Source organism: Eulemur rufifrons, chromosome 2 (genome assembly GCF_041146395.1).
Source record: "Eulemur rufifrons isolate Redbay chromosome 2, OSU_ERuf_1, whole genome shotgun sequence".
In the NCBI taxonomy this organism is placed as follows: domain Eukaryota; kingdom Metazoa; phylum Chordata; class Mammalia; order Primates; family Lemuridae; genus Eulemur; species Eulemur rufifrons.
The window spans coordinates 95,929,772-95,942,543 of record NC_090984.1 but is presented as its reverse complement, the minus strand read 5'-3'; the positions used below and the strand labels follow the sequence as shown (position 1 = coordinate 95,942,543).

Here is a 12,772-nt window from a genome sequence, read left to right as displayed (position 1 = left end):
CTTAAATTTTCCCTATTTAGTTAAAATAATACCTCATATGTGCCATGCCAATTTGCAGCCGGCCCTTCACAAACTATCCCATTCATTTGGGAGAATGGAACTTTTAGGACTTATACAAATTGACCAAAGTTACAAAATCACCCTCATCCCAGTGTGCCCAGTGTGTTTTCACCCTCACTGGTTTGTACACATTTCTTTCTTTTTCCTTTCTGGAGACAGTATTGCTCTGTTGCCCTGTAGAGTGCATTGGCGTCATCGTAGTTCACTGCAACCTCAAACTCCTGGCTCAAGCGATCCCCTTGCCTCAGCCTCCCAAGTATCTGGAACTACAGGTGCTCGCCATGATGCCTCACTAATTTTTCTATTTTTAATAGAGACAGGGTCTCACTCTTGCTCAGGCTAGTCTTGAACACCTGAGCTCAAGCGATCCTCCCACCTGGGTCTCCCAGAGCGCTAGGATTACAGGAATGAGCCACCACGCCCAGCATACACACATTTCTATAATAGGTGTACCAAAGTACCAGTGCTAAGATTTCTGAAGATCATTTTTATTAAGTTTAATCTTAGGGCAACATCAGTTCATGGTCATTCTTCCTACTCTGTAAGTCAGAATTAAAACCCCACCAATGGTAAATGCTCCAGATCTTCAGATCCCATCCCCCCCACCATGATCTTATATGTTAGAGCTTTTCTAGCTCTAACATATAAAATGTTATAGAGCTTTTCTAGCTCTAACATATAAGATGTTAGATAATAGAAGACTTGAGAAATCTTCTATTCATCCAACCCGTCATTTAACAGAAGAAACTGAGGCCTAAAGTGATCAAAAAACCTGCCTAAGATCACAGTTAATAACACAATGGCAAAGCTGATACAATGAATGCTTAAAACAACAACAAAGCAATACATGCATATATGATAAATATGTGTATATATATTAATCACAGGAACTTAACAACCATTGCAATGTATTTGAATAGGTATAAATGTTCTAAGAAATTTTTCCATTTTAATTTACTGGTAAGAAGCTTCATTATAGACTTCAGGAAAAAGATTTCTACAGCCTCTTTACCTGCTCAGCTATATAAGAAAAAGATCTAGAAAAACCAATTGTTTCCATTCTCCTTTGGATTTCATAATAAGGCAAAGTTGTCTAAGGATAAGCTGGTAGCTCTCCCTTTGCTATGAACACAACTTTACCATTTTCTTATAGCAGTTATACTAGAGCCCCAGAGCAATTTCTTTTGTATTTGTTTTGTTCCTCATCTTTGCTTAAGATAAACCAAGAAGTCAAGGCAAAGAAAAGTATTATTACTTATTGGTTTTCAAACAAGGAAGCAAGATACTCTCTTCTATCTCCTTAGAGCTAAGTGTGTGTTTTTGTGTATATGTATGTGTGTGTAATAATTTTTTTATTTCAAAATATTAAGGGGGTACAATCCATATTTAGGTTATATGGATCATTTTTGTAGTGCTTGAGTCCTGGCTATGGGTGTGCCCCTTACCTAAATAGTGTTCATAGTACCCATTAGGCTGGTTTATTCCCCTTGTCCCACCCCATGTGTGTAATAATCATAACAAGTTTTAATGATGTTCATAGGTGCTTTATGTGATTCTCATGATCACTGTTCTTCTCAAGTAGTTACTATGATATTCATTCAGCACTTATTTACTGCCCACTGTGTGCCTAGAACTCTGCTAGTCACTGGGGCACAACATGGATACAATAAGAATATAACATAGTCTATATCTTTAAAAATTTGCCAATTTAGTCAGAAAAACATGAAAGATTAAATTAATTTTTCTTGGCTTTTTCTTTATATAGCTGAGTAGGTAGAGAGAACTCAGAGGAGAAAGAGAGAATATGACAAGGAAGTTTCGAGGAAGAGGTAGTCTTTAAATAATCCTTGAAGGAGTGGATTTGGGAAGAGAAAAAGCAGAAGTGAAAAAGAAAAACACTATTCTAGATAGGATGAGCTGTCTCTGCAGAGGCATGGAGCCGGGAGTGGGGAGGGACAGGCAGAAGATAGGCACACTTGGTATGGGAGCATCATATAAGGTATTGGCAGAAACCAAGGTTGAATAGGAAAGAAAGGACAGACTATGAAGGGTTAAGAAGCATTAACCCTATCTAGTGGTGTTCTGGAAACTGTTCTACCTCCCCCCCCCCAAAATCTGATTTTTAGCATTTGCTAATTTCCATGACGTAAATACTTTCACCCTAGCTGATTTCAAGGTAACAAATCCCTGAATATTTTTAAATCAGCTCACTGATTTTAGCCTATTCTCAGAAAAAACAGTTCGAAGATTTCTGAGTAGGAGAGTGACATGGTAGAAAGAAGTCGGGCTTAGGAAGTGTAATTTAGCAATGTCAGAATGGAAATGGCAGAGGCTAGAGTTGGGAAGGCCATTCTGGATTTTATTAAAATAATCCAGTGGGGAGTTAATAAGTCAGCTGATCACAACACAAATTATAAAAAAGAGGGACAAAGGAAAGATGTATGTGGAAAGAACTAAACAGACTTGATGATGAATGAAGTCTGGGGAGGGAGGAATTCTAGATGATTCCAGTTTATAGCACAGTTGACGGGGGGTGGGGGGGAAGATAACGCATCACTGAATGTAGAAAGAGGGTACACAAAGCATTTTAATAAATGTCATTCATTTTCACACTGAAAGATACCACCAAGAAGCAGAAGTGTGGTTCTTGCAGTTTCTGAGACCAAAAACCAGGGCTGATCCACAGAAGACCACCTGGGCAGTCAGTCAGGAGTCGTGCTAGGCCCAAAAGTCCCCTATATTCCACCATGAACAATTCTTAGAAAGTGGAAAGGGAAGAGAGGCCTGGAAGAGCTATGCACATCTACCCAGGCCCCTAGCATTCTGCCTGAAAGCAATTAGACTACAATGAGAAGAAGTCAGAAATGTCAAGTAAGAACTTTCAATAAAACTAGAAACCACGATCTGGCTTGCTGGTGTAATTCCCCCAGCTGCATAAAGCTTATTGCCATCAAAACCATAGCCAGCCTGACCTTTGCTAGCAGGGGATGGTGGAGAAAATTTTGCAGATTTACCAATGTGGAGATTTTTTCTTAATCTTTCTGTAAGGCTGATCAGGAATGCCATATCTCCAGCACATGAAACTGGGGTATACTTTTAGCCAGTTCCAAGGAACTCAGCACAAAGAGCTAAATTGCTATGGAACACTGGTAAAGCCAACCTTTGAGCACCAGTCTCAAAAACAAAGTCATTTAGCAGTTCACCAGCCCTCATACTAAGGATCTGAAACAACCCACAGAGGAGTGACAAGCCTTCAGATGGAGCTCATTTATAGAGACAGGGCAAGAGACGCTCCAAATACAAGAGATCAGATGCTGGTAAAGGCGGCCAAGCCTAAATCACCAGGCTCCAGCTGGGTTCACTGGCCAGGGCCTATTAGCCATGTCTCCCAGCTCTCAACAGGAGGCAGAGAGGCAGTGGAGCTGTATGTCAGTGTCAAGTTTCAGCCTCTCTAGGATAGATCTCTTACCTTCAGACAGGGACAAATCATCAGCTGGAGACACCAGGTCTGCCTGAGAAGCCAGGGCTCCACTCAGATGGGTTGTAATTTGATTCGTCAAGATAACCTGTGAACAGACAGAGCAAAGGGAGCGGGAGGGGAGAAGAAAAAGAGAGAAGACCAAATTAATTATTAGAGCTATCAAAAGGCAGACTGTGGTTTAGGAGAAGACTGATAAATACATAGGTAGGAAAACCCAAGCTCTGACTTTCACCAACTTTATCTTTAGGCCAGAATATCTGGCAAGGCCTATCAATCATTCAAAACCCAGAAAACTGAGGAAACAGGCTGACTTTTTTCAGAGTTTAAAACAGTAATCAATTCTTTCTACATGCTGAGTAAATTGGGACTGAGAGGTGTTACCATATTACCTAAATAATAGAAAGCTAACCACAATTAAGATGCACACATACACAATTTATCAGACTTTAAATTTTAAAATTATATCCACAACCTAAGATATTGCTAGTCCTGAAAAAAGTAATAACTTAAAATTTGGTTATCTGTGGCTTCTTCACTTATTAACTCAAAAGTCAGAGTTTTATTTACAAATGTATAAAATAGGAATAAGATTCATCTCTAAAGCAATAACATTCTTATTTTAAATTCTAACAAAAGTCTCACTAAGAATTTAAAACACAAATTAACATAATCCTACCTATATAACATAAAGTTCATAACATTTTAAATTTCTGGAAAGGACTCTAAAACTACCTAATTTACATGGTCCACTGACATACAATATTTTCACGTTTAGTACAGTTAAGAAACTATTCTTTTCCTAAACAATTCTCATTCATAAAATCTACCTTATTGTTTAGAAACCTAAAGGAAGAATAAATACAGATTAACTTCTGGAAAATTGTAACATGGTTAACACCACAATCATTTTCCGAGGTTTGGTGTTCCCATCATGGGTAGAAACTGGGAGCACCTTGGGTACTCAGAGGAAACGTCCCTTCTGAAAAGGGCACAGGCATTTAGTGCACAATTCAGTGCTTGAAATATGCATCTAGCCGGACTATGTTGGTCTGAACCAAGAGCCAGCGATGGTTTTGTTGCCACCCTGATGTGAACAGAAATGGAAATCATCTCCATTTTTTATTATCCAGCTTTTCAGCCACACCTCTGCCACTGTCTCTTGAATGGACCAGTGACACATTATAAATCCTGTACCAATGGCAGCTTAATTGAGGGCTGCGAGGGGAGAAAGATGGCAAGGTCAGGTAAAGAAACGAAGTACTCTATTAGCAAAGACAACTTTTTAAGTTCTTTGTGTGTCCACTGGGCTCATGCGTCTCCAGTTACTCTGCAGCGATGATCGGATATTGCAGGATTCCACTCAGTATTTGCTAATCTTATCCCTCATATTCTTTTGTATTGCTACTTTTCATCTGGACTGATAAGAATCACATAAGATATGTCTCCAATTAAAATAGCTGGAAATGGTCAAGTAGCCTGCTCTTTTAAGAAACTATTCATATACAAGAGTATGAATAAGGACTTGTGTTTGTTTCTTTCCTTATACTATAGGGTAGCTTTGGAGTTCACATAAGACCAGGTTCACATTCTGACTTTGACACTGTGTACCTTTGGGCTTCATTTATTCATAAGTAAAATAATATCTATCTTTTTAGAATTGTTATGAGATTAAATGCGGTAATCAATGTAAGGTATTTAACATAGTGCCTGGTTCATAGTAAATATTCAATAAATGGAAGCCATTGTTGTTATTGTTATTATTGTTATGATGATGTATAGCTTCATAAATTAGTATATGCCACATGCTTCAGATAATGGGTTCTAATAATAGAACACTAAATCACAATTTTCTACATCAGGATATACTTTGGTACTTAATCATTTCCACCAATTTTAGTCCTTCCAAAGTTTTATTTAATTGCAAAGAATTCATGTAAAAATCTTAGTAAGAAAAGGTTAGTCATTATTTAAAGCAAGGCCAGTAAGATACTGACATTGCTCTGAAAATACTGTGTGTTTTATCTAGCGATGAACAAAATAATAATCTCTGTCCTAGTAAAAATTAATTATGAAACTTCTGAAAGATCTAAACATGTTAGCTCTAATTTTTATGTGATTCCTGTAAATGATGGCCTGGTGAAAATGACTAGAACTCCAAGGATATATTGTAAGAGCAATGAGAAAAAAAAATTACTGAACAAAGCATGTCACCATACACATGGGGGAAATCAAGAGGTAAAGGCACTATATGTCTTCTCTAGAAACTTATTAAATAAGGCATTGACTAAAATATTTATACCACTTTTTCTCAATTTTAATATTATTTCACTGGTCCTATAATGGAAACTTATACTGAGATGATGGTTTTATTGTACAGAACTAATGAAATGATACCCTACAGAATCTAAAACAAAACCACAGATGTACTTCAAAAGATACCCACCCTCGTTTCCACTTCCGATGAAAGAGCAGATGGGGAAGAAAACATTTTCACTCCCCAATGGCAAATGAACAAGCTCCTAACTAGTTTTGCCAATAATCTTCTCCCTTTTTATTGTAAGTCTTGAAGCCAAATCACTGACGGGATACACAGCAACCAAGCTCAGGGGATTGCTAATCATGTCATCTTACTGAATTGTTGTGATTTTCTAAATTCTTGTTCAACAAAATGATAGAATGAAAATATTTCCAAAAGCATTGATTACAAATAATCATGACTTGGGCAGAAGCTTATAGATGTGTTTTCCTCTGAGGCAACCAGGACACTCGAAAACTATACTCATAAAATAACTTATAAAATACAAGTTATGAAAGGAGTCTTCATACTACCTGGTTTCCAAAAATGAATTCTGACAGACATTTCAGGGGGGCTTTCCTGCTGCTTTGCTCCATTGGGAAGACTGAGGCTTCTGATGTTGGGTACTAAATTTGTGCAAGAGCAACTTGCACAGTGGTAAGGACAAGGGCTTTGGAATCAAACCTGAGTTCAGATCTTGGGCTCTACCATTTACTAGCTGTGTGATATTGGGCAAGTTTCATAACGTCTCTGGGTATGATAATACTTAACTCACAGGATTTTGAGGATTAACCTGGATAATGCATATAAAGTCCTTAGCACAGCACGCGGCCTACGGTAAATGTTACTCCTATCATTGTCATTAGTGATCCTTTGCTGATTTGTACCTTGCTTATTTACATAGAAAACCCATGCCTGATTTCCTTTTGTACAGCACATAGCCCACTGGAGACAAAGAACAAATATTTGCTGTTTATATGTTCAAAAGCAATAAAATTTTAACAGAAAGTACATCTATTTTTGCCATTTCCCTAAAAATACACCTTACTAAAAACATACAACACACCATCACTACCACCAACTATGATCTAAAGGCCAGAGTGGGACTCTTGGACAAAAGGAAAGATATATATTTTTTTAATGACATGGTTACATCTGAAGCCAGGCGTAGAATCCAGCTTAAAGTTTACTTTTCAGGAAGAATACCATCCACCCACTGGGGGGAACAAGAAGCCCTGTAAATTGTATAAAGTAACCACTGTCTCCACTCAACTTTATATATGGAGAGACCACTTACTCCCAAGTCTTCCTTGCATTGCCTTCTTGGCTATAGGATGCTTAAAGAGGTACACTGGAATACAAAAGGGTCTCTCATATAATGTCACATAGACCTTGAGTCCAATTTTTAATACTTCTCCCCAAGACAAAATGGGGGAATTTCTCTCCTTGCTAAGGCAACATGGGGCAGAGTAGAAGGACAGAGCAACTATCATCCCAGACCCACTGACAAGTGACTCCTCCAGGCCTTAATGTCCTTGTCTAGAGAATTCAATCTCTAAAAGTAATGAAGAAAGGGAACTAATGTCCAGAAATACACTGAAAGATGGTCAAAGTGCTACATTGTAATAAACCCAGTCTTGTGACAAGTGTCCTTCCACCAAGTAAACTAGAGTCACTCAGGCAGGTGACTCTAGTGCACTTGGTAAAAGGTGGGGGTTAAAAAATTGCCTCTAATCTGACACTAATAAATAACCATAAATCAAGTAGGCAAATAGCTTCAGCTTCTATACGTCAAGTAGATGAGACAATCCTACACGAATTCTGTCAATCTTTTTGGTGGTTTTCAGGGGCCCCTGCTACATATGGCTTACCAGTTCCAGGGAAGTTTGGAAATCAAATCTCTTCAGGGAACTCATCTCTACATGCAACAGAATTCAAGAGGTAGGTGAAGCAACCTCAGGCCTCTCAGGGGCATTTCTATACTCATAAAAACACCTGCAGGAGGAAGACCTCCTGCCCACTCCCTGGCAGAAACCGGCCGCAATCTAACACAGAGCACCAGAGAAGTTTCAAAATCACTTTAACTGGGCCAGGAAGGGTAGGTGCAGTAATTGTCCTGATATGTGCAGCTCCCAAGTAAACAGGCAGCCCCTGGATACCCTGGACAGCTAAAGAAAGAGCAGCAAGAAGAGAATGTGGGTGCTGACTCTATTCACCAACTGCCTGATGCTAAATCTATCGCTTTCAAAGTGACTAAGCTCGGCCTTTCATCAGGTCTGAGGGCATAGTTAATCTTTTTTTCTTTTTGCACTAAAAATGGTCTATCTCCTTAAGGCACAGTTTTTAAAATGTTACTTCTGGTGTCTGAAACGATCCTAATTGCCACATATGACAGTGACCTAGCCTTTCTATCCAAACAAGTCAGAAATTCCAAGCTTTAATCCTGGCTCTTTTAAGGGTTCCTGAATGCCTTGCTTTTTAAGGAGACAGAGGCTGGAACTTTCCTGTGAGAAACTGTTCAGGTCCATTGAGTTCTTTCATCACCAAGGCTTGAGAGAAAGGCCCTGGAGTGGTTTTCCTCATACTGTCCTCTTGCTCCTGAACCATGACAGTGTCTGCCCCAACCTGTCTGCTGTAGTAGGAGCCTGGGGCCAGAAGGAGACAGGAAAGAGAGATGGAGGAAGCACAGAGCGTGAAGGCAGAGGGGAAAGGGTGAGAAAAGCAGGTAGTCCGCGCAAAGCAGGTCTGGAGGCCACACTCCCAGACTCATGCCTCTGCCCATCCCATCCCCTTCCCGTCTACTTCCAGGTTGGAAAGAGATATCCAATATTTGTTGTGAGGAAAAATCAGATAAAATATTCTGGAGTTTAAGTGTCACAAAAACAAATCTGGTTTTACTATTCACTAGCTTAGTTTTGCCAAGCTCTGGAAAATTATAAATCATTCCACGATGGAAAAAAGCTCTGGGTTTTTTTTTTTTTTAGCTTCAGCTTAGAGAAATCCACTGTCAGTTCTAGGATAAAAAATGGATAAGGTTTTAGTATTCTAGCCTGCTACTTCCATCTTGAAGGACCGCATGACAATTATTTTCTGGGAAAATCTGAAAGGCTGTAGGGGATTTTCCTTTTGAAATATTTGTAGTAAAAGGAGCAAACTTCAATTTGGCTTGAAAAAAAAACCGGATGTGGGAGTGGGGGGGGCAGCCTTTTTTTCTGGCTCTGTCACTAACCTGTTGTGTAGTTCTGAGAAATGCTCCTAACCCTTCTATACCTAAAAGTGTTGAGTCCACAAAAGATATGAAGAGAATGAATGTATTACGACTGTTAATGTAGCAGCTGCTAAGAAAAAATGTTTTAACTCACGTTAGTGTTAGTGCTGTACTCAAAATTCCACCATTGTCACTGATTCTCACCATCTGCAACCTTAGGAAATCCATTCTACACAGAACCACTTGGCAGTGGCTGAGGAAGAAAGGAAGGAAAAAAGGTAGACAACTTGAAATAATCTGTGCTGATGGTCAGAATATTTTCAATCTTAATAAAATCCATACTTATTATCAATCCTGAGGAAAAATCTCTTCTGCAGATTTCACTGTGAAATTCATAGCCGAAGCTAGAGAAACACTCTGCCCAGTAGGAGGGCCCCTAAAGAAGAGAGTGGCTCAGTCTAAGGAAATGCAGATAGAGGAAGTGAAAAGAATCTCCTCAGCTTGGTACAAACACACACTCACTCAATCACAGAGGGGACTGATAACAGTAGTGCTTCCACATTATTGCAGCCATTGCCTCGACCACTGAGTTCAGAGGATATGAACTGAGATACTATTGTGTCTGCCATTTGGCCAACATAAACACACGAGATAACTGTGTGGTACTGTAAGGCAGCTTTCTCTTTGACCTGCTTCTCCCAGGGGGGCACACACAGGGGGAGGCAGTGAAAACTGGATCAGCAGCTACCATGCCGTAGACACAGATGTGGAGAGCTGTCAGCATGCTGTTCCACTTGCCCAGTGGGCCCATGCTGGTTTCAGGTCTCAGATGGGGTGGACAGTTGTAAGGAGGCCACAGATAGCAAGCCAGTGTGCTGCTTCTACCTTCAGCCCAAACCTGGTGGCATCCTATCAGTGATCTTGGGCCTACTGCAGGAAAAAACATACGCTGTTGGAGGACTGTGACAGTGCAGCCACACCAGCGGCGTATTCTCCAGCTGTGTGGAATTTTGCAGTTAGCGCATGGCCAAGAAAGTCTCCCACCAGCCAGGGCCTGGAAGAACAAAGCCAATTGTCAGATGACTCCAAGGTTCATGTGGATGTGGAAGAAACTATCCTACCAGGCTTCAGCTGCGCTATATGTTTTCTGTGGCCAATTTGCTTTTGTGTGAAGTTCATTTGGTTGTCCTCACCTACTTCCTCACCACTGCCCACTGAGCTCCACAGAAAGGCAGGAGAGGTGAATTTCCAACAGCCCCCCGAGTTTCTGCTGACCTTTTTTAGGTGTTTTTGTTACTTGATGGTGCTTTCTATTCATGTGTAGCCTGGGCTCTGGGGATTCCCCTCCCTATGATTTGCAAGGAGGACTAGAAAGACACAGCTTGGTGATCAGTCCATTACAGACGGCTGGTACCAACTGATTTCCCCTCCTTAGTCTCATTTGAGACCAAGGAAACAGTTCTGTTGAGTCACTTGCTCCCTGGGGGTCTGAAAATACGGCTTGTGGGGGAGTCCAACCTGATAAACACCAATGTTGATACCCTCCAGCCCTAGCTACAATTATAGTGGCTCATGGCAGAGAGGAGCTGAAGCACTGGGAAGTCTCTGGTCTCACCCAGCCACTGAGAAACCTCTGGTGGAGGATGAGCCAACTGTGCCTGACTCCTTGTACCTCTATGCCACCAGCACAAATGGCATTCTAACCACCCAGGGCTGTCCAAACTCAGTGACTGGACAGGTGCAGCCAATTCTATCTCCAGAGTGAATCTATAGCATAAAATGGGAGCAAAGGTCACTCACTATCTGTTCAAAAGGAGGTCAAAAGGTTGGAAAGAACAAATTTCCAAGTCAGCAGCCTCATCAGATATGCTCTTGAACAAAAATTGTTTATTTAATGTCCTCAAGGAAGGAATATTGTGTAAAGTGTTAGTTTTAAAAGTGGGGGGGGGGAGGAGCTGAAGCAATGCTGTGTCCATACTTAAATAAATGACATCAATATAGATAAACAATAATAACCTACAATTAAACAGAGTCAACACAGGAGAGACATAAGAAGAGTAGGTCCAAAACAAATACATTAAAATAGCTAAATATTTACATGGTGAGGAGCAGGCTTCCTTCCACAGCGATGTCTTTGGATTGGAGATCTTCCATCATGGTCACTAATAAGCAAACCTCCAATCATGTGCTATGAGCCCATTAAAACAGATGTTCTGGCCAAGGGCACATCATACTTGAGGCACAAGCCCTAATGCCAGATGACAAACAGGTTTTTAGTCACTGACACCCCTGGTGGCTTGGAAATGGCCACTTGGAACACTGCCCCAAGGGGAAATGCGAGGCTGTATCAGTCCTCAGAGTTGCTAGAGGGGATGGTGAGGCATGTGTTCTGCACATTGGCTAAACTTGCCCAATATAACTGCACGTGGGTGCTAGCCTGTATTTTTTCTTCCTCACTTTCAGGTAGCTATTTGTCATCTCTCATCTGATGTCATTAACAAGAATAACAAGACCATTTTACATGTGTATAATACTTTATGCTTTTCAGAGTATGTTCACAGAAAGGTCCTTGCTGATCCTATCTGCAGAGTGAGGGGAGCTGAGAACTAACGGAAGCAGCTGTCATGTGCTGGGAAGATGTGCTCTGGAGTCGGACCCCCTGGGCTTCCATCTCAGCTCCCCGACCTACTAGCTGTAGATTACCTATGCCACACCTACTCAGGTAGATTATTTAATCTCTCCATGCCTCACTTTCTTTAACTGTATAATTGATATAGCAATCACATCTATTTGAAGATAAATTAGTTGGCATACAAAGCTAACTAATAGGTGCCTAACTAATATTACCTTTTTACTCATTATTCGATCCACTTCCAGTGGGAAAATTGAGTTTTGTGACATTCTCATTCTAATCTCTATAATTCTCATGGTTTACCCACTTTGTCTCTTATTCCTACCACAAATGCCCCCATGTGAAATAGCCTCCTTTACACTTCTTTAAGTTTCCATCTTTCAGGGGCCAATTCAACTCCCAACTCTTCCATGGAATCTTTCCTAACTAATCTAGCCCCAACTGATCTCTCAGTTCTTAAAACTACTTTAGAATCAGTACTAAGTAATTTAGTACAAGAATTTTTCTCTAATTATGCCACATATGTTACTCTTCTCCTTCAACCTACAGTGCAAATTTCATGAAATTGTATGGAGATTATACACGTTTATGTATCCCTGACCCCATTATGAAGGAGTAAAGGGAGAAGAGAGGAAATTAACATTCACTGTGCACTTCCCCTGTATGAGACCCTGTACCAACTGCTTGATACATTGGCTCATTTCATCCTCTCAATTCAGTGAGGTAAACATTATTGTCCTAGTTTTGAAGATGAGGAAACAGATTCAGAGAAGTTGAGAAATTTTCTGAGATCAAATAGCTAGCACATGGGAAAGTCAGACTCTAACCATGTCTGCCAGGTTCTCTAGCCTACACTGGTTCTACCACATAAAAAGTTCTCAACATGAAAATTCATGGCCTCATGAATATCTGTGGATTGATTTCCTCAGAGCAAGGCATTTGTTGATAACAGACTGACCAAGTCACATGTTTTGTTTAACACAAAAGAAATATAAAGAATTTAAGTATATGAAATCACATACGAAGAATTTATTTAAGTAATATATAAACAAATTTTCAGTCGCAAGAAGAAACCAGTCAACTGTTAGAATTCTA

General features: G+C 40.2%; 1 protein-coding gene across 2 annotated transcripts in view; it reads right to left on the bottom strand.

Annotated features, from left to right (window-relative positions):
- Positions 1-12,772, bottom strand: part of RAD51B (RAD51 paralog B) — a 725,590-nt gene that overhangs the window by 349,853 nt on the left and 362,965 nt on the right. For both annotated transcript variants that reach the window (XM_069465070.1, XM_069465069.1), the window contains exon 8: positions 3,530-3,626. In XM_069465070.1, coding sequence (XP_069321171.1) covers positions 3,530-3,626 — 97 coding nt within the window. The remainder of the gene's footprint in view (positions 1-3,529; positions 3,627-12,772) is intronic.